We start from the raw sequence: 26,409 nt of genomic DNA on the forward strand, positions 1-26,409 counted from the left end.
GCCTTTCGCACACTGGATGACTGGAGATGCCTCATGAATTGGCCATGGAATTATGGAACTAGAATTTGGTTGTTTGCATGCCATAAGAATTGGAATTGGTGATCCATGGGCAATTCCAAGAGGCATTGTAGAACCAGAGGCAACTCGCTGCTCTTACCTTGTCATTGACCTCGTCGACGTTGTAGGAATGTAGCCCCTTGACACTGCCACTTGACACCAACCACTCATCTTACATAATCCTTTCCAACGAAGTTCAGCCGATTTCACGGAAGTTTGATGTTGAAATTTAAAAAGCTGGGCTTTGCCATGAAGCACAAATTGACCTCCGCACACCAATTTGCACAAAATAACTAATCCATTTCCAACCAATTAGAGCCGATTTCATGCAAGTTTTATAGTGTAACTTGAGGTTTAAATTCCAAAACCAAACATTGCCATGTGACCCATTTGTACGGCTAGGCACGCCGGTTTGAAAAGACAAAAACTTCACACCACCCAAAATTATCTGTAACAAATTTGTATCAGTTTCTTGAAACTTTATGGAGTTTTTTGTTGATGCAATTGTCACAACGTTGAGTTCCCGTGGAAAAATTATTTTCAATTCAAAGCTACATCCAAACTGATAACTCGAAATCAAATTTCACCAGAATATAAATTTCAGTCTAATGTCATAAATTAAATTCAACTATTGGCAGCCAATCAAGACGTAAATGTCCTAAGGTGCACAATGGACAGCTCCATAACTTTGAATCAGACAGCTTGACTTCGTCGATATAGTACAATTTTCTCGTATAGTTGGCATTCATCATTAGGAAGTAGCCGTAAACATGTGCACACAAAGTACATATCTTGGGCTCACAGACAGTGAGGTATGTGTATGTATTCGGTGGAACCCTGCGACTAGAACAATGTATCGCAGTCAGACAAAAGAATTGGTTACAACACAGTGTGGGGCTTCTAATGCATCTGGACAGCTACTCCATCGCTGGCATAGGGATCGTCGCATTACATTAAGACAAGCCTCATAAGGGCTCCACGGCGGGCACGGCCGGCTCAACAACCGGTGGCACGGCATCCACCTTGTACCGGAGGCTCTGTAAAGAGGCAAAATTAGATGAATCATCACTATAACAGAATTGATAGCATGACTAAGCAATTGAATGAGGACCTGCAGTACCGACTGATGTTTGTTGAATGCGTGTTTAGTCATGACATGAGATACATTGACTACGGGTTACACACGGTGTGATCATTATCAAGCAAATGTTGACTTTGTTTATAGATTCAAGTAGAAACACTAGAGTCTGGTAGACAATGGGACATAGAAGATGCTTCCTCGGCATGAGGGGTCATTAGATTCATCGTTTTGCAGGACAGTGCAGAAAATATGAAATACCCTAACCCATGAGGTTGTTGAAAAGGAAATCTTAAACATGACCTTAACAGCGTGCAATAATATATGTAGGATATCATTTGTGAAGTACCTTTTTGAAGAATGACGAATATGAGTTATCCCATACAAGTTTGTATGATCCTGCTGAAACAGTGCAAAAGTTACCCTGTGTAGGACAAACCAAATGCATGTGAAACATTAGAAGTGGCGCAGAGTTCAACTGTCACATTATAGCTGCTACTAAAGGCTCAATCAAGAATAATCTTGAGTAGAAAGATTTTACTTTAGGGGGTTAAGAATAAAACTAAAACTTAAAACCATGCAATTTGTTTTAAGTCACTAGCAACTAGTGTATGTCTCAATAAAAAGACAAAGATAGTGATGGTTAACCTCATTATTTCCTAGTCGACTATTTGGATGACTTGAAAGTTACTAAACAGAACCAAATATTTCTGAATTTTTATATGTATCATTTTGTGTCGGTAGTATCTGCTATGTATGTCATCCTTCTACAAGACTAGAAATGAAATGACAAAAGTAGTCAACTAGTCATAAAAACTCTGATGTCAGAATAAGAGCTTTTGGCTCAATCCTACGAAATCCTTATTAATCCCACCAATTTAAACATTGTCTATTGAAGCTATTTTGGATGTCACAAGAATATGCAAGACTCAATCCATGCATGCCAATCCCTTTCTGTACATGACACATAGGAAAATAGGATATCTGACCCCAAAAAGAATGCCACAAGCTGTAAAGTAAACCTACTTGGTCAGCTTCATACCGTCGGTAGGGAAGAATTAACTGCAATGCATACAGTTCCATTAGAAAACAGTTGATAAAAAATGAGCAAACGAAATGCTTTTTGAGAAGCAGCCATCAGAAAAGAAGAGATCATGACATCTCCTGAGCTGTAGATATCTAAGAAAAGAAAAGATCATCTCATCTAAAGAATTGTGGACATCTAATAGATAAACTAATAAAGACAATAAGGTTTGAAGCTGGTGGTGCCATGCTTTGAAGCCAGACTGGTTTGCGTTTTCAAGCTGGTGCATGCTGTAACTCCTCAGCCGGACTGGTCTCTGTTTTCAAGCTGATGGTGCCATCCTTTAAAGCAAATGGATAAACAGGACAGGAAGGGCCTAAATTCTCATCATTCTAGTTGCTTGGGAAATTTGGAAGCTTCGAAACAATTGTGTGTTCCATGGAGCTTCCCCTGCTTCGAAACAGGCTGTGGCTATGCAAGGGTCGCTTTGGTGTGCTGCTGGTGCCAAGGGCCTCCAGGGAGGTCCTTTTGCCTGGGTCTTAGGTTCTTCAGGTTCTCCTGGTGTATTTACTCTTTCTGGGCCTTATTTTCTAGTGCTGGTTTTGTTCGTTTGTTTTTTCCTTGTGTTTTGTCTGTGTTTTTTTTTTTTGCGTATGGTTGTGTTGTTGTACTTTGGTTTCATCTCTTTTAATGAAATGACACATAGCTCTCTTGCGTGTTAGATGAAAAAAAAAAGCAACTAGTTGATTACTAGCCAATGTTTTCAAGTCGTCGAGTAATCGATGATTAGTCGGCGATTAGTCGTCCACTCGGTATATGAGCTCCAACTAGCTACCTCGACTCGACTGGCAGCCTAGTCGGACTACGCATCATCAAATCGTCGTCTAATCGCGATTAGTCGTCCAAGTCAGGCAGCACTTGGGTCATTTTGAGCCCACTGAAGCGTTGTAGCCCAGCCCACTAACATGCCTCCTATATAACTGGTACCAAGCTGTAACCCTAGCCCAAATTTCATAATTCACCAGCTGCCTATAGCAGAGAGCACGAGCGGGAGGGGAAAATTTCCTCCCGCCCAAGCTCAGCCTCCCGGGCCGGTAGACCTCCGGTGGTCCGGCTCTGGTGCTTCTCCCTCCTCTGGTCCCCTGATCCTCTCCTCCCTCACCCGGTCGGCCAGTGCCCTCTACAGCTCACCGCCCTCTGCTGCTCTCTACTGTTGCAGTCTGCCGATCTGCTGCTGCCGCCAAGCACAAAGATGAGCAGATCCTCCTCCTCCTCCTCGGTGAGTGTTCCATTGGGTTACTGCTGTCTGCTACTTGTGTGCAATTTGATCATTACTCGTGTGCGATTTGTGCTCTACACATGTGCTAGTACTAGTCTGCTACCCCTTATGGGCAATACGCTACTTGCTACTTGTGCTATGCTAGTCTGCTACTTGCTAGTTGCTTGTCCAGCATTGTTTTGAAATTGCAAAAAAAATATACACCAAGTTAAATGCATAGTTTATTCTTTGCTAATCCAAAAATCATGAAACTCATGAATTAGTTATTATACCATGCATAATTGTGTAAATGTGTTGCTACTAGATTAATTCATAACTGATCCATCACACGTCAAAAATTAATGACACCACTTTTATTAGTTTATTTATACTATAATTTACATATGAAAAATAATAGTAGACATGAAAAAGTTAATTACAGTGTTGTTTCTTAACATATTCACTTTATGCTTGTGAACTTTGTAAAAATCATAGAGAAATTAATGAAACTCTAAATAAAGTGAAATCAATTTTAAAGATCCTCTTAAGATACGTTCTACACAAGAAAAATATGTGTTTGCATGTTAAACTTTTCCATAACATGAATTAATAACTGAGCCGCACGCTTCAACTTTTTTCATTTTTTTCAAACTTCCTCCCTGTAGAATATGATGCAAACGACATTATTTTTTAAATTGTTTTTTCACAAAAGGTCTTTAGAATTGTGTCTAGTTTTTTTTAAAGATTTTTTTTGAATTTTTTATTTTTTCGAATTTTTTGAATTCAATTCGGTTACCGTTCGGTTTCTGAAACTGAGCCGGACCGAGATGGCCGGTTATTGCAATTTTTTCTCGGTAACATCGAATTTTGGAAATCATGGCCTGGTCGGTACAGACCTACACCGAGCGGTTACCGAGAAAACCGAGCGGTTACCGAGAAAACCTAGTATACATGGCCTGGTCGGTACAGACCTACACCGAGTAGCATCGACTAGCACCTACACCGAGTAGCATCGACTAGCATCTAGCCATCGACTAGTCATGACTAATCGACGATTAGTCGTCCAAATTGATTACGTGGTAGCCAGCAATTTGATTTGACTTGTCGACGTAAAAACATTGTTAATAGCCACACCACTACGCCAGTTGTGTGGAACAACACAGACCAGAGAGTAAACACAACGTCCATCAAGTAAAACATACCCCAATAGAAGGCAATTTCAAATACTTTTGGGTGGAGTAGTATAGGGAATGATTAGAAAATTTTGTTCTTCGCTTTTTGCCACTAACAGATTGGCTCACTTTATACCGAAATTTTGCTCTGTTTGTTTTGACTGCTCTTCTGTTACAATGTAAATCGTTTTCCCTTATACTATAAGTTAGCATCTAGCCAAACATGGTTGAATAGATTGGACATGTCAGATTTCAGGAATAAAGGAAAAAAACCCATGGGGCTCTGCAACTGGAACCTGATAAGATGTTTTGAGCCAATGCCATTGTCGGCTCTTTGGTAGAGGCTTACAGAAATGAGAGAATAGTAGGTCAGGGCAGTCTTTAGAGGGACAAAATGGTTATTTTAGCTCCATGACCTAACTGATGGAAATACAACAGAATGTCAGAAACAAACACGCATTTAATGTAGGTTGGCAAAAAGGATGAGCAAAATTTTAATCGCAAAGAAAAGAATAAGACATACCACCGAAACAATTATTGCTAGTATCTGGTCAAACTATTGAAAAAAAAGTTTTGGACTCCTTGTAACAACCAAACCCATTTTTGCAAAACCACAAAACTATACATGGTGCTACTAAAATGGATTAATCCTATCAACGCCAACACAATAGAGAAGATGTCTTCAGGATATCTTAGTTTCATTTACAACCAGAGTACGTAGTCAAATCGTCCCAATGAACAAGAAACTTACAGTTTTCTCTCCTGAAGGGCTAATGTACTCCACATGAAAGCCAATGTCCTGCCCAGATCAAATTTGTCACTTAAAGAATTGTGAAACACTCCATCCACTACCGAATCATTGCAAGAGCTGTGTAGCCTTTTGGTGAGATACTAGGTATTGTGCTTCTTCGATTCAGGAAACATGAAACATTCGTTAACAGTTCATATCCACAGTAGTCTGAAGCATTTCTATTTGGTAGCTAAAAGACACGATCATGTATTATCATCTAAGGTTATAATAAGGACAGTGGTCACAGAGATACCATTCGACCAAAAATTTCAATATCCATGGCTTTAGCGTTTCTTTTCATTTCAGCTGAATATATCATTTCTTATAAGTGATCTCTCAAAAATAGAGCACAAATATAGCGATGCAATTGACATGGACTGCGCTCATAAGTAATAACTACACACTGAAGCCTTCTCAATAATAAAAAGGATATGCCTGGTACAGTTAGAAAAATAAATACATAGTACGAATCTTCTGTTTTGGAGAGTGGGAATCAGCTTAGTACCAGCACCATGTTGAGGGCCCCTTGTTGCAAGGAAAACTCCCATGCAATGTATGAGTTTACAGCTTCAACACTCAAAATAACCTGAAACAATATGAATGCTTAAGCACATTGAGACCATCCAAGCAATAAATCATCAACTATTAAACATTTCAAATCACTGCTCCAAGACTTAATAATAGAAAATGATAGGGATGTGTCAACATGAGACAGGAAGCAAATTATCTTATTTACCAACAAAATTCGTACCTCGTGTGTCTTTCCAGCTGGAATAATAGTTTCTTTGTATTCATCATTTTTCCTACCAAAAGTGTGGGGAAAAAAGGTATTTCAGTTCAACAAACTTCTCTAATATTTCTTGGTACTAAGCTAAAAAGTGCATGAGATCACTGCTACATGGGGAAAGTACCTTGCACCTGCGGCACCTGCATCCTCAGCAGATATAAAGAATGGTGCATTCACAAAGACCTCACTGCAGAGTATTGACTCATCAGTTAAAAAAATCATGAACATAAATAATAAAATTTCTGTATAACATATATTTAAAGCGTTAGGCAAGATGAACCTGCATCACATAGGCATCCCACGTCCAATTACTTAACATATAGTACAGGACTAAAAGGCAAACAACAAACTGAAGACTAGACATGGTATGTTATTTACACGTTACAAGGTTACTCGGCTGAGACTGAAATTAGCTGTATTCAATATCATTGGATAACTCAAGAAAACAAAATTAATAGCTACGATGTTAAATATATAATAATGATGCTTAACATGAAATCATGTGATGAATATCCTCAAAATGCAGGTATTATGTTAAATAACATCTCAAACTAAAAATCTCCAAAGAAAGAGAAAATAAGTACGTTAATATAGTTAATTACATGCCAAATCTGTGGGAAAGAAAGGCAGGAACTACAAATTGTTTTTTTTTTCTTTGAGACCCACAGGATAAAAATCACTCTGTTCGAAAATGTAAGGCAAGATTTGACTTGTTATGCTCTGTAGAGAAGAATCCATTGGTCTTACTTCCAGGTCACCGAAAATATAATTGTTAAACTAATAATTGATTTTTATAATGAAAGAAATGTTGTTTCACTAGTTTGAGCTCTAATCTCCTTTCTACGATGGCAAAATGCACCTTTGCAAAATATTTTTTGATCAAAGGAAAGTTCAAGAAACAAGGTAAATAGTTCATCTTTGACAAATAGTTTTAAAATTTTATCAAAAATATAAACTGGATGAGGATAACGCTTGGGGAAATATTTCAGTCTTTGATAGTTTTTTATACTACATTTGCACAATTTCCTTGAGCAAAATCTCATTTAAATTTATTGTTCAAAAGTTATACCTTAAATGTACTAATTTTCTAGCTTTTTCTAGATTTTTTAAATCTACAGCTTTATGTTATTTTTCTTGATTGTTATAGACTTTCTATGAGTTTTCTTAATAGTCAAGCGATTTTCAGAGAACAAAGGTGGCAAAGAAGAAACAAACATGGGCGGACCAGTGGCAAAAGAGGAAAGGGGTATTTTGCAATGGTAGGAAGGGGGAATACTACCGTGATAGAGCTCCACGAAGTGGCAAAAAAAATTAATTAATGGTCTTCATCTTCGACTCGAAATTGGGTGTCTATTTCTTCTTATTTACAATGTCACCTAGTTCCTCGTATGCTGGTTGAGCTTTGGTTAGAATACTCTAGAAATTGGTTCAAATGGCTGACCCTTCCCCTCCTTCTCACCCTTCCTCTCCCGACGCCCTCCAGCACATCCATAGCCACCCTAAAGACAATTATAGAGATAATTGTATCACACATCTATATTCATTTACTTCTAAATAATGTGTTATTCCAAGAATGACTATCATTTACATTGATTAGCAAGTATGTGACTTGTTTGTGAAACTCTTTCTTTATATCATGATATTATTCTAATTTGATCCTTGGTCACATATCATTGTGATGATTCATAAGATTAGCACATGTATTGATTGATGATCACGTTTCACAAATCATAAATATAGAGATACCGAATCAATAATGTGGACATTCATGTTAGAGACATGATGTTAGCTAAACCCACTTTAAGATACTGTTAGGATTGTTATTTTTATATGCTATCAATTGTTATCTCAAATGGTGTACCTGCAGGAGACCTGAGATCGTTATTGATTCTCAGAATGTGTAGTGATATACTTTAGAGTTACCAAACGTTACTCCGTAACTGGTTAGTCATAAAGATAGCTTTCGGATTTATCATGAAATATGTCGTGAGGTATAAGCAATCAAGATAGAATTTGCCTCTCTTTGATAACGAGAGAGATATATTTGGGATCCTCGAGGTAGCTGGATTGAGAAAATGCATAACCATACTAATATGATTAAAGAGTTAATCATGATAAATCCACTACTTGATTGAGTGAATGATCGAGCTATCACAAGAATGACACATCTCGCCTTGAGTTTTACTGGTATCGTGAGGCAAAGGGATCAGTGCAAGTGTATATCAAGATTCAACCGATATGATCTTTATGTATACTCGAAAGTCAACATATCCTGTTAGGGACCACTATTGATTTTAGTTTGAAAAGGGTTTTCGAGTCGTAGCCGTTTGTACATAAATCTAACGGGTCACACACTGAATGGGTTGGAACAAAACATACGAATTGAATTCGTATATGGGTTTGCTTGGATTGTGATCCATGAGATGTTTGAGTCTTAAAGGGCCGAGCTCTTTATGAGGAGAGGCGTGGGAGGAACGTGAAGCGTAAGAGCCACTCCGAAACCTAGCCGCAACCCTCCACACGATCTCCTAAAACCCTAGCCACGCGTGCGATGCTAGCAGATCGGTGTTCGGCGATTCCGCCCAGTACGTGTGGATACCATAGAGGCGTTGTTGCTATTACGGCGCTGATCTCCTCGACGTGTAGATCTTAACACTGCTGCTCGGCTGGTCGACATACTTGCTCAGCTCTGGTCGCGGTGCATAACGCAACCACTCGGAGCTGGTCGAAGACGCGATATATCTGCTCGGTGGCTGATCGAGGAAGTGTTCGAAGAGCACGACCACCTGCTCAGAGTTGGTCGAGGAACGTGACCACTTGCGCGGGGCTGGTCGTGGACCTGATCAAGAAGCTGTTCGAAGAGTTTGACGTACACGACGTTGGATCGGTCTACTCAAACTCTTTTTTCGCTGCACTGCGCGTCCAGTGGTAATAATCTATGATCTTTTACTTGCATGATTTCCTAGGTGAATGTGATAGAAAAAATTTGTTTTAGGCTAGCGTAGCCTACTCATCTCCCAATAGTAGTATCAGAGCCTACATGCATAGTTTTTGATCTGGATCGGTCATCGGCTTGAGATTGCCCAAGATTCTCGGCAGCTCTTAGGAGATGAGGCTTGGCTGCACCGGAATTTGAAGAAATGTTATTTTGGTTTGGCCTCCCTAGAGTGGACCATTGCCCGTCTCAGGTCGAGGGTCACCTAGCTCGGGGAGGGGGATGCAATCACGTCATTTTTCCATGTCAGGCATCGAAAGCGGAAGAATTTTATTGGTTAGCTTATGGTGGATGATCGCATTTTTACTGGGCAAGCTGACAAGCATAAGGCGGTATTAGACTTTTATTCTCGGCTGCTTGTTCGGCGGGGGATCATGACCGATCATTGGATCTTCAGGCACTTCGGTTGTCGTCTCATGACATGGTTGCATTGGATGAACCGTTCTCGTAGGATGAGGTCCGGGTGACAATCAAGCAATTGCCACCAAACAAGGCACCCGAGTCGGACGAGTTCACAGGTCGCTTCTATCGTTCTTGTTGGAATATCATTTGTACGGAACTCATGGTAGCATTGCTTGAAGTTCATGGTGGTGATAGTTGGAAGTTGGGATTGCTTAATTCTGCTTTTCTTACTTTGTTGCCCAAGTAGGTTGATGCAATCCAAGTTCTTGATTATAAACTAATTAGTTTAATTCACAATTTTGCAAAGTTGGTGGCCAAGCTTTTGGCCAATCGTCTAGCGCCGAGGTTGTCTTCTCTTGTGTCTGCAAATCAGAGTACCTTCATCCGGGGTCTTGCATTCAGGATAATTTCCTCTTGGTGCAGCAAACAACTTGTTTCCTTCATCAGCAAAAGAAGGCTCGTATATTGCTCAAACTTGACATTTCCAAGGCATTTGACTCAGTCAGTTGGCCTTTCTTGCTCGAAATCCTTTCACAATTGGGATTTGGTTTACGGCGGCGCAACATTCTTTGTAATCTCTTGTCCACTACCTCCACTCGAGTGCTTCTGAATGGGGAGCCAGGGGATTCAATGAGGCATCAGCGGGGTTTGCAACAAGGCCATCCTTTATCCCCTATGTTATTTATTCCTGTGATGGATGCTCTAAATGCTCTAATTTAGAGGACTAGTGATGAGGGGTTGCTACAGCCTTTGGTGCATCGGTCGCTGAATCATCGGCTTTCTCTCTATACGGATGATGTGGTTTTGTTTGTTCGGCCTGTTGAGACTGATCTGGAGCTGATCAAGGCGTTGCTAGAGCTCTTTGGGGAAGCCACAGTGTAATGAGGATGATCTGGTTGTGGTCCAAAATTCTCTAACATGTGCCGTAAGGGACTTTTCGTGCACATATTTGGGACTACCTCTCTTGGTCCGTAAATTGACTAAGGCACAGCTGCAACCTTTGTTGGATAGACTTGCGGACAAGCTCCCAGGTTGGAAGGCAGTGTTGTTGCATCTGGCTAGCCGTCTAATTCTTGTTTGTACTGTCTTGACCTTCATTCCGATTTATCAGCTTTTCGCCATTGATATTCCGAAGTGGGCTATTAGGGCGATTGATAAACTCAGACATGCCTTCTTGTGGAAAGGAAAGGCCAACATCAATGGTGGGCATTGCGTTATCGCTTGGAGTAAGGTTTGTCATCTTTTGGAGCTCGGTGGGCTTGGTATTCACAATCTTAAAAAAAACGATGACATGGCTCTTCGCATGAGGTGGTTGTGGTTGCAAAAAACTCAACCAGACAAGCCATGGGCTTCCTTCGGTCTACAGGTCCATCACAATGCACGGGCCCTTTTCTCGATCTCGATCATCTCTAATGTTGGGAATGACCAACATACAATGTTTTGGGTTGATCGTTAGCTGCATGGAAGGGCATTGATGGAGATTGCGCCAAACCTAGTGGCAACAGCTAATAAGCGGGCTGTCATTAGGCGCTCAGTGGCGGAGGCGTTGCTGGATCATCGCTCGGTTCAGGACATCAGGGGCTCGCTCTCGGTTGAGGCGATTTTTGAGTATCTGCAGGTTTGGGATTTGGTGGATGGGTTCATTTTACACCCTGGTGTGCGGGATATACATTCTTGGTCTCATTTGGCCTCAAGTCAATATTCTGCGCAATTGGCATATCAATATTTCTTCCTGGGCGAAATCGAGTTTGAACCTTGGAAGCGCTTGTGGAAGACTTGGACTCCGCTGCGGTGTAAGTTTTTCTTGTGGTTGGCAGTTCAGAACCGATGTTGGACGGCGAATCACCTAGCTCGACATGGTTTGTCGCATCCGGAACGTTGCCCTCGTTGCGATCAAGATGATGAGACGGTGCAGCACTTGCTCACCTCTTGTGTCTTCTCTCGCTCACCTCTTGTGTCTTCTCTCGCCAAGTGTGGTTCAGCATTCTAAACCGAGTGGGCCTTCCTCAGTTTCCCCACAACCATCAGACGTTTGTTTCAGTGAGTGGTGGCGACATGTTGTTGGTAGAGTGCCCAAGGAGCGTAAGAATGGTCTTAACTCGCTTATGATCCTTGCTACTTGGATGATTTCGAAACATCGCAACGAATGTGTTCGAGGATGCAGGGTCGGACGTGAGAAAGTTGGTAGATGACATCTGGGTGGAGGCTGCTCTTTGGGTCTCGACGGGCGCCAAGGGTTTGTCGAAGCTATTAGTGTAGTTTTTTTCTGTGCTAGTTGGGCTCTCCATGTTGATGGCGTTTGGGTGTTCTTAGCTTGCTAGACCGGATGGTCCTTTTCCTTAGTTTTCTTTTTTGTTTTCTTTGGGTGTTGTGTGGACATCTTGTTTTGTTTTGTTGTTCTCTCTTCTAAATATAATGACAAACAGCTCTCCTTCTGGTTCAAGAAAAAAAAAATCAATGGAGTATATAATATGACATACTTCTTTGCCAAAAACATTGGCATTAAGTTTCAAATGTACAAGTTGTGAAGCTCTGGAGCATGATCATAGGAACACAGCTTATCAATATGCTATGAATGATGAACAAAATTAGATTAAGTTCAATGCTGAAATTATAATTACCCTATAAATTCAGTGAATTTCTCCAATTCCTCGGTATAGACAACCACAGCTTGCTGCAACACACCAATGTCATCCTTCTCTCTGTAAAATTTAATATGATGATAATTACGAATCAGAAGTATAATTTTGTAGACAAAAACAGAGTTGGTCCCAGCAATATTTCCTAAAGCTCTTAAGGAAACAGTCTGAGTGAATTCAGGCAGAACTTCTTACATTTTCCTTTGACCATATCGTGCCAAAGAGACATGAAGATACAACCGAATTGCGAGCACCAGTTTGGTAAGGGTGTACAGTGCTGGGCCGTAACGTTCTCTTTGCTCTTCCATAGGTCTGAAAAGAAATTTAAGATTTAAAGATAGGCAATTGCATAATCAAAATCATGCATTCATTTACTTCTCGTATAGCATATCAAATATGCAGGGCACTACCATAGTTATTAAGGTGCCACTTAGGCGCCGCCTAATCGACGATTAGGTGTCGAGGCGGTCGCTGGTGCTCGCTGCAGCCATCTACTCGCCTGATTGTGATGTGGCATCCACCTTGCCCAATGTGGCGTCGCCTTAGCGCGCCTTGACGACGTATCATACAAGGCGGGCGCCACGACGTCGAAGGAGAGCATGTGGAGGGAAATAACAGAGTAGCAAAGCACGAGCAGGAAAGAAGAGAGAGAGAGCGTGCGGGGGAAAAGAAAACAGAGAGGCTGAGCACACGAGGGTAGACCAGACACCATACGCATGTGCCGCCATCTCTCCAGAAGATCCACCGTCATCGCCTACCCATGTCCCCAGTTCAGCACACCGGTCCACCGCTGTCACCTCCTGCCCACCTATGCTGAGTCCGCCAGTCCACCATTGCGCCATCGCCTCCTGCCGTGCCCTCCTCTGCTTAGTTTGTGGTGGCGCGGTCCACCGGATCTATCCTCTGCTCACCCACTGCTCCGTGGACTCCTCCATCTACTGGGCCCTTCTTCTTCGAAAATCGACCGTCTGCTACTGCTTGCTATTAGTGATGGACTGCCTGCTAGTGTGAGCTACTGATCTTGTGATGGACTGCCTGCTAGTCTGCTAGCTTGTGATGGACTGCCTGCCTGCTAGTCTGCTACTGCTTGCTATTAGTGCCTGCTAGTGTACTGGTACTGCTTGACTGTTTGTACTGCTTGCTACTTATTTACTCGTGTATTGTTGTCTACTACTGAACATGTTTTCTTTTCATGTTAAGTGAGTATGGCGTCGCCTTGCCTCACACCATACTCGCCTAGAAGGTGTGAAGGTAGTCAGGCGCCTCGCCTTACCGCTGTAATAACTATGGGCACTACAAGCTAATGTTCATTTCAAACTTCAATGAAAAGACATGCACATACCCATTGTCATCATTTATTTGTCGAATAAAGTCCAATAAAACCTGAGGTAGAAGAAACTGGATGTCAAAATATGTGATTGTTTAAAATAGCATGATAAAAGGCATATTAAATATTTAAGTATCTCATTTTGATAAAGATATATAAAAATAAAGAACATTTCAGCAATCTAATTTAATAAAAAAACATCAATCTGTAGCAAATAAAAAGAACAATTGCATGGTCAAGACGGTGAATATAACTCCATTAATTTCACTAACCTGTGGAACACCAACCAAATACCTAACAAGAGTCTTATATACACCTGTTGCGGAACCAAGATGTGCTAATTGCACCCGCCTACAGATTGACATTATGGAAAAGAAAAGGATTATAGATCTACATAACAAATACATGTAGACTGATAACTGAAAAGATGACAAGTAAGCAACCTTTCCATTTGCTGTTTCCATAGCAATACGTATCGATCATGAATACTTCCGCCAGCACTGACTAAAGCATCTACCTCGGCTTGCTTATTTCTTTCTGAGCGTTCTCGCTGTTGCCTGATTAGAGTACCCCGAAAATCTTGGGGCATGTATGTCATAACTGCATATATATTATAGATGTGTCAATTATAAAGAATGCACCTAAGTTGTAACTTGTACCCAAAATGGCAAATGTAAATTTGAAGGATGAACTATAGAAGTTAATCAATTTTTCCGCCCTGATATCACAAAACATCCAATGCCTCAAAATAGCATTAGCAGAAAGCCACATGGCAAGGATTCATTTTCAAGATTTAAGTAATATATGAAGCATATCATATCATGATTTGAAGTAAGGACACATGGGAACATCATGGTAAGAATCCCAAATGCATTGCAGAACTAATGTGGATCAATCCAGCAATTTATCAGAAGAAATCCAAACAAATCAATATTGGAACTCAATTCAGGAAGAGAATCACCACAAAACCATCAACTACTTAATCAGAATACTATATTCAATTGCTTAGTCATGATATGTAAGATTCATCAATAGGTAGTCACATTTATCTTTGCTATTATGCAATGCATCACAGGAAATTAAAAAACAAAGTAAAGAAAATCAACCTGTATTAAAAATATTGTCTGCATTTTTCAACTGAAATTGTTCTAACTTCTTCAACATGTCCTTCAATTTAGTTTCAATGTCATCAAGTATAGAAACTATCTCAGTGTCTTCTGGGGTGGACTTCTGTTGAAGCTGCTTGCATGTAGATGACAAATGACAAATGTTAACTTCCAACAAAGCACAGGCAGAACTCATACATATATGTAGGTAAAATGCTAAACTTACTGCAACAGAATGACGTGATTTATTGAGCAAAAACAGAACTTCTTCCATTTGTTCTCTGTTCTTCCACAAATTCTCATCAATTTTATGTGCAGGTATGCCAGCTGCTTCTTGTTCCAAGAGTTCCTCATCTTTCACATGCAAAATGGTTGGAATAATTGCATCAAAAACATGTCTTTTTAAAAAGATAACAGAATCTTTAAAGCTCCAGAGAACTGCCTCTGATTATGCTGCCAGGCATTTTTTTTTACTATTTAGAAATGTAAGTATGAGAGTGTTCACAAAATCCCTGCTCCCAGCACCCAGCTTCTAGAAATAATTATTTGTCTTCATCTTTCTTGTCATGTATTTTCTTCATTTGTTTGTTTTTGCCAAAATCAAAAAGTATATGTTCACTTTTGAATTGTCCCTTAAATCTTCTGGCAAGCCTTTTTCTTAATCCATAAATGTTTGGTTAAATAGTAACACAATAACTCAGTAAATTGCATATAATATATGCTGATGCACAAAGAACTCGCAGGCAACTATCAGGGTAGAAAGTTTTTCTGGGGTGAATTGGTACAGCTGCAAGAAATACTAACTATTGTAGTAGAATAATGTGATCCGGACCAAGCTTCTTAAAACCATTATGGGCCTAGTGCCCTAGTCACAATTCCACTTTTCATGTAGTTCCAGAAAGCATCGAGTTTTTAGGGCATCCACCCAACCCATGAGATAAACTAGGTATTTATGTGGGAAGGTCATAAGCAGTTGGGAGCAGCACAAGAAGCAGCACTGCCAACCTTGGATGGGCATAAGGGTGGCAGACCTATATGGGGAAACAGGGAGGAGTATGGCCGTTAACATGTAAACTCAGCTGTGAGTAGCCCAATCACTAGAAGAAGGCCCAGAACAGTGTGCAAGTTAAATTTGAAAATGTAGTTTGGACCAGATATAACCGCAGTCTGAGCTGTCCAGCCAAAGGACACAACTGCAACTGCAACTGCAACCATAAGGATGCCACAACTTCGCATGCAATTCTGCTTCTAACCAATAGCAACAGCAACAGTAGTGTGATCGACCAAACTAGAACTTCAAATAAGTTGTGACAACTTAAAAATTTCTAGCAACAGGTGGATCTCATTAAGGCACAATACGTAAAAACGAAATAGATAGTCGAGCAAATAATCAACTCAGTAACAGGTACACAGGATCACAGCTTGTCAACAGTCTCAGCTTCAAAAATATACATTTGGAGTCATCTAGTAATCAATTCGAGCTAACAACTTCATTAGTTCGGACCAAACTCTGCAAACCATACGAAAAAATCACAAAATACTGCAGAGGAGCTTTTCCCACATCCTTGCGCTTCATCAAGAACCAATCTGTATCGGCTTACAGCTGCCTCAGCATACAGTTCTCCCTAATTCCCATCGGATTCCCGAAAGCAACACCTCCCACAGAAGCAGGCCTCGTAATCCCAGAACAGACCAAGCAGCTAATGCGAGAAACTGAAACCCCCCCCCCCCCTGAACAGTTCCCATCTTTTATATCTAAACTGCGTCGGTTTCTCGAGACATCGTTGAGCCACGTAAGCAGAAAAGGACGGACCGTCGGATCAAGCCGTCGAGGGAGGAGAACCGTCGGATCATGAACTATGAGTTGTCTTCACAAGTATTCCTAGAGGAACGCCCCCCCCCCATGGCATCCGCCATTTCGCTGCTCCTCTCGTCCATGTGCCCGCTCCACCACGCGAGCCCATCCCACCTCCTCTGCACCCCGCACCGGCGGGTCTCCCTCACCGGCCCCACCGCGACCCCCCGCCCCTTAGCACCATGCCGCGCGCCTCCAACAACAACAGCGGCGCGGTGGAGGTGCCTGACCACTTCATGGCTGCGGTCGCCTAACTCTACCCATTCCTCGACGACGCCCACCACGGCCGCTTCCTCCTTGCGCAATTCCCCTTCTTCAACGTGCTCCTCTGCCCGCTGGCCCACGCCACGCGCCTCTTCTGCTCCTCGCCGCTCACACCCTTCCTCTTCCTCACGCTCTACATCGCAGTCGTGCACAACCAACAGGCATTCTCCCGCTTCGTCCGCTTCAACGCCATGTAGGCCATCGTGCTCGACGTGCTGCTCATCTTTCCCGACCTGCTCGCGCATTCCTTCGCGCCCTCCAAGGGCGGCGGGGTCGGGTTCGAGATCTTCCAGAGCATCGAGAGTACCTCTTCCTCTTCCTGCTTGTCAGCTTGGTGTACAGCGGTGGCGCATGCCTGCTCGGGAAAACGCCACAGCTGCCCATCGTCGTTGATGCAGTAGAGCGCCAAGTGATGTGAGTTGCTTCGAATCTTGCTGGTGAGAAAGGGAAAAGGGGATTTGGTGTACACAAACATTTCAACTATCCATTGATGCTTGTGAATGACAAGTTTAGTAGTATAGTTTATATTTGTTGTCCATAGCTCTAGCTATCAAGAATAACTTTCAGGTGCTGATCCACTATATATTTTGATTGAATATTGTTTGTAGCTTCATGTTTGTGGAAGAAAAGGTAGTTTATAGATATTTTGTGGTAATGATATGCACAAAATGTCCATTCTCATAGGTTCATATTTTGGGTTAACAGTTAACAGCTTTGTAAAATCTATCCCATGTGCAGTACCCAAACTTGTCTAAATTTGGAGGGATCTTATATTTATGGTGATTTTGAACTATCTTTCTATACTAAATCGCGTTGATTTCTCACCCCATGGTTGAGCCAAGTCGACACCATCGTCGTCAGCTATCGGTTCAAAGGACAAGCAAATGCACAACGTCGGATTGGACGATTCTCCCGATTCTTCTCCTCCCGATGAGATCGAGCTTCATCATTCTTCTACTCCCAATTTCTTCTCTGGACTCTTCTGTGTCCCCATGCTCGACGCCACCTCCGATCGAAAACGCCTCCTCCACCTCCTACCATAGCCTTGTGTTTTCCATTCGTCCGCACAGGTGGTCCGCTCATAAGCTCTCCAGCAGAAGGTTCGGCACCTCTCGCTCTCTGGGCCCCTGATCAAATCATTTTGGTTAGGTTTTGGGTGGAGGTGAGTTTTGATCTGATGGATTTGGATATGTTTTGTCTGCCTCTGTTTTTGTGCGTGTGCATCTAGAGGTTAGGTCGGCGATAGTGCATGCGGTGCTCTCAGACGACCCCACCGTGGAGGCTCCACAATCTCTAAACCAGCGAGATGAACTTGCAGATCAACTGTAGGCTCTACCACGCAGCCCTATCAATAGGCTCCCACACGACCCCACCCCGTTGCACACACGCAAGTTGCACGCGCTCTCGTCTCGTGCTATTGCGGTTCTAATAGACCCCCTATATCTGAATTTTGGAGGTAAACAAACAAGATTCAAATCGATGGATCCAATTTACATCAATAGTCTAGCTTTAGTGAAAAGGAGTTATGCTTGCAACTTCACCTGTTGTGAGCTTAAATGAAATATATTTATGCTTTAATAATTTGCCGATGATGTCTACTTGCCGACAGATAACCGTGTGGAACTTTTGAAGCAACTTTGACCTCAGATTTTCCTTTTAAATGATTTGTCAATATTGTCGATATAATAAACATTAAAGATAGTGTAATAGTTAGCTCCTTTTGTTAAATGATTCTGAAAGTATTCCTTTTACTTATGAAATTCCAACGACAAACATTAAACTAGGTCTAATCCTTAGTCCAATTAATTTTTTCAGTTTATATCTTTCGTGATCAATTTTCATCAAATAGTAGACATGCCAGGATATTTTGAGTTCATATGATCGTCAATTTGCATTAATGCCTTACCCTTTCTTACTGTTTTAACCAACCAACCTGATTAGCATGGTGGTTGTGCCGACGTCAGATTTCCTACCAACCGTCTCTTCTTTTGTATGAATCTTAAGATCTACTAATCAAGACGAAAGCTTTTGGTAGAAGCTAATAAGCCCTTCGTAGACAGGGCCTCGTTTTTTTTTATATATACGTGGATGGTGGTTTGTGGACTTCTCTTGATATCTTTATTTGATATGAACAATGAGTATATATTGGACTGAATTTCATTTATAAGAAATCTCATTTATAAGGTTTATCTTTTGTTTTCCTTTGATACATAAGCTTTATCTCTTGGGGATTTGAGAGAAGTGATTTAACTACAGGGGAGAATACAAATGGTTCGCACATGCAGACGCCACAAAGTTGATTTGCGCATGAAAACACCACAAAGTTGACAATTGTGGTCAACAGGTTGCAGGGTAGTTTAATTTCAGCTACCAACATTTTGCTAGGGAAAATAAGTGCTAGAACTACACAATCAGTGGCTTCTTTATAAAGCCCAGTGAGCCGGGCTAGCAGGCCCAGAAACAAGAGAAGAAGAGAAGGCGACACACCGTCGCCGTTCATGTGCTCTAAGGCTGCTTGGGTGACGCAGTTTACGTGCTCTGGGAGCTTAATCTGCTGCCCGTCTCGATGGCAACCAGCATAGAGTCAATTGAGAGGTACAATGTTCAATATTAGCTTAATATGATATTTGAGTTCTATATTTGCTATTCATCTGTAGCGTAATCTTCATTTACTATTTGTGGCGGATCAATCTCAGCATTTTGACATGAGTAGTATGAAATCAACCAGGAGCTGCATAAAATACTTGAAAATGTTCCATTAGAGTGAGCTAATTCGGAGCAGAGCAGCCCTTAATTGTATCCTAAAGAATTTCAGAAAGGAACAGAAATGATTCATATGTCTATACTATTCATCTCCATTCCCCAACTTAAAGCCTTGTTCGCTTCACAATTTGATGCAGTTTTAGTCTGGTGTATTGTTTATAATTAATATCCAATATTAGATATTTAGGACATCCCACTGAGAAGGCCCATTTTCCTTGCTTGCAGTTTGTTTTTCACCAAGTGATTTATTGTCCAAGAAGACTTAAGGTCATCAGTTGACTGATGTAAAATCCATTAGGTTGAGCTGTTTTCAAATTAGATACTGTAGAATTTCTGTCTTCGTATGTAATGTTGGAAGATTTTGTTACTCAAATAAAGTATTTTAGGACATTGCAAGTAGCAGGGTCTCCTTTCAGGTTTTTGGAGCTACCATGAAACAATGGGGCAAGTTTAGAGCAGCGAAGAAGATAATGTTAGAGAAAAAAAGGATAGTGGAAAAAAACAAATAAAAGAATGATAATTAAGAGTAGAACATAAGGAAATTGCTCCAGGGAACCCTTCTATTATTGTTTAAAAGGTAACTTAGCAAATGTTGTGGCAAGCCAGAATGGATTTATAAGACCGATAAGTTTTTAGGTAATACCATGTCTAGGCAGCAGATTTAAAGAATTGTCATGTTACCTGTTGCCTCTACCATGGACAGTACTAATACCATGCCAACGAATTGCAATCTAGGCTACCGATGTCATAGCCATCTGATTTTACAAGTTAAATAAGTGAATACCATGATTTATGGCTAACCTTTAGTCTAATATTGAAAGTTATTAGCATATAATGGTTTTTTTAAAGCATGCTTTTATATTTCACTATCTCATAAGTAGATCACATGCCCTCCGTTTTAGGTGCAAGCCTGCAACATTGACATGCAGGCTCACCTGACTAGTGGATACACTCTTTTTTTCTTATTTGAGTTTTTACCTCTAAATCAACTCATGAATTTCATATGTTCTCAACATTTTATCCTAAAGAATTCAATGATGAAACAAGGATTGATAACAATGGTTTTATGATATACAGACGACGTAATAGTAATGTATATATACATAGGAATGATTGTCATGGAATATAAAATTGCATTTGTACGGCCAAATACTATACCAGATTGTATAAAATACTCGTACTATTATATTAGGTCGATCATTTGGTTCTTCACCAGATTCTAATGTCTCTATAATTTCAGGCCATCTAGGATTACATATAAATGTTATAAATAGGTCAGGTGGTCCATAAACATGACATATAGCTATGCCATCATGGTAATTTTGTATCAAACAACGTCGACATCCTGTGTGACTTAATGGTAAAATTATTCTTTTTCCTATTTCATTTCCTTCTACAATAGGTAAGTGCTTAAGTGCTATATCGAATTAAAATTTTCTATTACAACATGCATACTATAGATATTATGACTTCAAATAGTACCAAGGAGATCAATTATGCTTTTTATATGAAATATATGCTTGCCTGGTGTTATGGCCTGATAGAATGTACCTCCATTGTTAAGTCTACTCTTGAGGAACTGGCCAATTATGCCTTGTCACTGAAACTGTCTAAAGTAAAAGTTTAAACTCCATCTCCATGGAAATATGTTGTGCAACACTGGCATCTTATGATTTTTTTTTTAAAAGCATGGTTTTATATCTCACTATCTCATAAGTGGATCATATGCCCTCATTTTTAGGTGCAAGCCTGCAACATTGACATAAATCAACTCATGAATTTCATATGTTCTATGTCCATTCTTTATCAGTCAAACTTGCTTTATGATGTTTTCTACAGAAACTTATTATAAGTACAATTTTTGTTGATCAGAATCAATTTATTTTCCTCCTTGAATTTTATTTAGAGCAAAATAAGGTTCATATTGTTTTACACAAGACTCAAAATTATTATTTAGAGTAAAAAACTATCGAGCCACCACCCTGAGTTGGCACACGCGTAACAAACACAGGGGGCGCAGCAACGCTGCGCAATCTTTCTAGTACCCCCGAAATCGAATCGCGGAGAGATCAAAGCCCGACGCGGCGGAGGGCGGAGCAAGCGAGTAGCGGATCACAGGCGAGGTGAGAGACGGCGCTCACCGAGGGTGATTGGGACGACGGCGGCGAGGTCGGCAGTGAGGGCGCGTAGGCGGGCGGCGAGGTCGACGGCGGCGTCGGGGAGCGGGGCCAGCGGGTACTTGTCGTAGTAGCGAGCGAGGTAAGCCCGCGTGATGGGCACCAGGCCCTCCGTCGTCGCCATCGCCGGCGGGCGTGCGGCGAGGAGGTGGGCGGCGCTGGGAGGTGGCGTGGGGGAAGGGGAAGGGAGGGACGAAGGGGCACGGGAAATGGACGTGCTGCTGCGGTTGGAGGCTTGGAGCGGAGGGGTGGTGCCGTCACCGGGCGGTGGGGGTTTAAGATCGACGAGTAAGGAAGACGAGGACAAGAAGCAACAAAGAGGTTGGTGTGGTGGCGTGGCTGCACCGCACCAGCCGGTGGTTGGACGGGGCTCGCCGGTGGGGCTGAGAGGGTTTTTAATTCGAAAATTATATCTGTATCATCGGAATGTCCATCCCCTTTAGAAATGTAGATAATGCCGCTGAAAGTTTCCATCCAATTAAAAGTCAGAGTTCAGAATATTACAACCAAAAGTTTTGCTCCACTTTGAAATTTACCCTTCCGTCCACTTAAACCAGCTTGTAAGGTCTAAATTGACCCGTGTACTAAATCTCTGGTACACTTTATGAAAAAATTATCGTTTTCTTTAACGCTCCAACAGATTCCTTCTATAAATTGATGAAGGATTTTCTCTCCTACTTCATTCATAAATTCTTTCAAAAGAAAACTGTTCAAGAAGATGGAAAATAAAGAACATGAAAATAAAGAGAGAAATCAAAAAAGAAATAAAATAAAAGAAATATGATTGAAGATGGTCTAACTGCGTTAAAGCTAGCCCCCTTTGCCGACCTTGTTGATCTTCCTTCCGGCAGACACTGTTGTCTTGATTCTTCCAGCGCTAGAGATGAGTGAGAAAGACAAGCATGCTGGCCACCAATGATCTTACAATACATATATTGATAGTTTTAGAAGAAGTTTCAAGGAGTGATGGGACAACTTCTTTCTACCACTCTTTTCAGATTATTTTATTTTCAAACAGAATTCAAATAAATGACTTAATTGAATCTTCATTACAATCCGCACTTGCTGATTTATGTTTGGATCTATTTGATACATATTATGATTTATATGGAGAAATTTATCATGCACCTGTTGATGTGTTGGTTACAAAAGAAGCAGAGATAGGAGTGGCAAATGTTGGATGGGTAGTGTCGAGGATTAGTAAAAACGATAATATAATATTTGTATGGGTAGAGATCACCTAGCTTGCATTGTCGACTGTTGATCAAAAAGAGAGATGTGATGTAGAAAGATTCGGATCTTTTGGAGGATAATAACTCTATGTCATGTTTGTTGTCTTGATCCTTGTATTAACTCAAGAAAAGGGTTACAATGTATGGTGTCAGATCTAAAGCTATTTAGGGTTTGAATTGACTTGTCTTATTTGGAGTTAAGTTGACTTGTGTTCTATTAAGATTGGATTGTGTTGGTGGTATCCTCTACCATAGTTTATATAGTCGTGTATAGAGGGGTCATGTCTTACTCGAAGTCTTAAGCATAGTCAACTTAATCGGTATCCCTCGAGTATCTGGGGCACTCACTTCCTTATCAGGGGATTCTTCCCAAATGTAGATAGATCTTGCCCTTGAAGAATAAATTTGCATGTACTTACCAGTAGTATCATGGTAACAACTAAGCGTTATTATATTTAATGTTGAATTATCGTAAATTATTATAGCATGTGTCATTTCAATTGCCAAAGTATGGCTTAATCATTTAGGATATAACTATTGCAGGCATTTAAATGTTTAAGGAAACATCGGTTCAATATGATTAAGAATTAGAACTTGCCTTTCTCCAAAGTCTTTGTCAAGGTCCTCCTTGTGTCGACATTTCTCGTAGTCCAAGTTTCTCCTCGAACAACTTCTACCCTTCAGTTCCTTTCACTCCAAATGCTTCTTCTAGATTGTACAATCTATCACAGACAAATAAAGAAATAAAACTAACACAAAGCCAAAAGAAAACCAAATAAACACCAAAACAAAGAAGGAACACAGAGACTAGCTAAATGGTTCAGGCATTGGGTTATAGAGGGGTAGACTCTACTCCTAGCTTGTCATATCCTAATTTCTTAATCACGTATTTAAGTAAAATTATGCTTCTTAAGCATTATGTTTAAATTTTACGTAATAGTAATCCGGAGTGCTAATGCACTTCATTAATAATCATTTGGATAAGAGAGCAAGTTGAGGGGAAGAAATAATAAAAAATGCATTGAAAATACTTATTCTCTCTAGCATGTGGGCCCCACATGTGGCCCCACTCCTCACCCACTCCCTCTCTCAAGTGGGCAACACCCCACCTGCCATGTCTCTCTCCTCCCTCACTCCACCACGTCCTCACGAAGTGCAGCACACAGTTGCAGCTCTCCTTCTCTCTCTCACTCAAGCTCAAGCTCTCTCTCTCCCTTCCTTCCCAAAATCGGAGCTCAAGTGGAGGATTCAATGTATGCATGTAGTACCATTGCATTCTCTAGCTCATAAGCTACTCATCTATCCAATCTATTTTTGTTTTTATGGAAGAATCGAGTAGTTCTTGAAATTATTGGCATTTCTTGAGCTTTTTGGAGCAAAAATGGAGTTTTAGTCGAATCTGAGCTACTCAAGAACAGTCTTTATCGCTCGGATTATTCGGACAAATTCGGAGACTCCGGGTAGTTATATGATCGTGTAGCTGAGAGCTTCGTTCAGAACCTCACTCGGAGTATCTGGTATATCCTAGATAGTCCGGACCAACCCGGAGGTTCCGAGTCAAGTTAAAATAATACTAACCGAGAGCCTTTCCCGGATACTCCGGAACCCAGATAATTCGGATTCACTCGGATACTCCGGGCCAGCCAAATAAAAAGTAGTAACCGAGCACCTCTTCTAGAGGGTCACCTGGAGGGTCCGAGCCCAGATACTCCAAACCAGTCCAGATACTCTGGATGACTGTTATTTTCTGGTTTTCATTTAGATCGTTTAGTATTGCATTGATTCGCATATCTTATACGTCTAGAATGTTGTTAAGCATTGTTGCATTTTAGCCGGTGATCCAGGAGAACGAGAGAAACTTTGGGCAGCCACCTGAATAACAAGGCAAGCATCTAACATATTGCACCCTGTCAGTTGAATTGAATGAAGTTTAAATATTGATAAATTATGCTTATGTATATGTTTGCATGTATAGGGAGTCGATGTCGGGAACAAATGGGTAGAACTTACGCTAATTGCATTCTTCTACCTTGATGACTTGTTCATCCATGTTCCTTGTAGCTTTGAGATGATGTTATGTCTAGGTACAAGTTCGACTTATATGCTTAGCCATGCTTAAGTCTTTTGGTAGAAGTCGAACCACGGCATTTTCCGTTGTTCGCGAGCATAGGATCTACTTTTGTCGTATAAATACATGGTTGAGGTTGTTATGGTTGGTTGAGTAGTGAGTATGAGATGAGATGTGGCCGGTGTTAGGGGTGTCATCTGTACTCAAGGAAAGTCCGGAGCAGTTTAGGAATGGAACCCAGACACCGTAGGGCTCTTGCATCGTTTAAGGCTGTCCGTCGGTACAGTTGGCTTTACCACTTACCTTACTCACCACTTGCCGATCTAATGGTAAGGCGAGCCGAATACCTTCACAGTTGTGGTTTTGTGGGGCCTGAACATCGACGGTGTGAACGGACGGGCTTGTAAGTAGTACTAGTTTGCTCTGGGAGTAGTTCTAGTACCGCCGCACCGAGCGATGCATGCCGCACACGGTTGGGGCTGGTTGGGAAAGGTTGAAACGAGCACCCCTTATGTCCACTTTAGCGGGTGGCACAAGCCGTATGGTCCCCGAGTCGTGTGGGTCCAGAAGTATCCCCTGTAGGGTGTAAAAATAGTTTGAACTGCCGCACTCTCGGTCATAAGAATGCTATGGTTTCATTTGTATCGGTCGTAGAGTTCTCGTTTGTGGATGATGGTTCGGATATGTGGGAGGTGATTGAGATGCCACTTGTTATACATTGATACTATTATGGTTACAATTTCATATGATCAGTTGGTAGTTGCAGGGTAATTTCATATATGTTGGTTAAGTTAGTTGCTCACACATATGTCTAGGTTGCTTACCGCTCTAATTAACTTAATCGCATGTTTATATTCTTGCTAACAGCTCAATGCATAATCCTTGGAGTCGGGATATTATATACCCATATTGTGTAAGTCATGCGAGTACCTTCGTACTCAGGGTGCTGCCTTTAAGTTAATGCAGGTACTCCGGCTGCTGAGGAAGGGGCGGTGTTCGGCTACTTTGTGCCTGCCGATCAAGGTGACAGGTAAGAGTAGTGCATCCTACTCCGAAGCTCGAGCTTTTGGAGTGGAGCCTAAGGGCATGTGGCTCCACTCTATTTTGTTGTCTAGTTTATTCTTTCCGCTACGTAGATCTTTCGATAGTTAGGAGTTGAGGAGTTTTTTTCTCCTCCTAGCTCGCTTTTGTTATAAATTATTGGAATCAGTTGCATGCTTAATTTTTTATTATAAATGTTTATTACTTACTTTTTATTAAGCTATGTTGTGATGTACTATGTTGGAGGCATGTGTTCCGATCTTTAGGCACAAAACACGTGCCGGGACTACCGGAACAGGATTATGGTTAATCGTCGAGATTGGATTATGAATAATGATCCTCCTGATGATTAATTAGAATATTGTTTGGACGGT

The 26,409-nt window shown here is 41.2% G+C and overlaps 1 protein-coding gene and 1 pseudogene across 4 annotated transcripts; one reads left to right on the forward strand and one right to left on the reverse strand.

Annotated features, from left to right (window-relative positions):
* Positions 1-740: 740 nt before the first annotated feature.
* LOC133885617 (uncharacterized) lies at positions 741-21,980 on the reverse strand. 4 transcript variants are annotated; one of them, XM_062325346.1, is made up of 15 exons: positions 21,659-21,979; positions 14,862-14,989; positions 14,636-14,768; positions 13,973-14,129; positions 13,802-13,880; positions 13,545-13,585; positions 12,398-12,514; positions 12,185-12,265; positions 6,291-6,353; positions 6,131-6,182; positions 5,885-5,965; positions 5,341-5,388; positions 2,162-2,197; positions 1,485-1,559; positions 741-1,094 (listed from the first exon to the last, which is right to left on the reverse strand). In XM_062325346.1, exons 1-15 carry the CDS (start codon positions 21,816-21,818, stop codon positions 1,023-1,025), a joined length of 1,323 nt encoding a protein of 440 aa, XP_062181330.1. In that variant the 5' UTR covers positions 21,819-21,979; the 3' UTR covers positions 741-1,022. The 4 variants fall into 4 exon arrangements, with proteins under 4 accessions (XP_062181330.1, XP_062181333.1, XP_062181332.1 ...); XM_062325349.1 differs by lacking the exon at positions 21,659-21,979 and adding an exon at positions 21,042-21,123; XM_062325348.1 differs by lacking the exons at positions 12,185-12,265; positions 12,398-12,514 and having other exon boundaries at positions 21,659-21,980.
* On the forward strand, positions 16,539-17,172 carry LOC133885618 (protein TIC 20-v, chloroplastic-like; annotated as a pseudogene).
* Positions 21,981-26,409: the final 4,429 nt, after the last annotated feature.

This window comes from Phragmites australis, chromosome 11, assembly GCF_958298935.1.
Source record: "Phragmites australis chromosome 11, lpPhrAust1.1, whole genome shotgun sequence".
Taxonomy (NCBI): Eukaryota; Viridiplantae; Streptophyta; class Magnoliopsida; order Poales; family Poaceae; genus Phragmites; species Phragmites australis.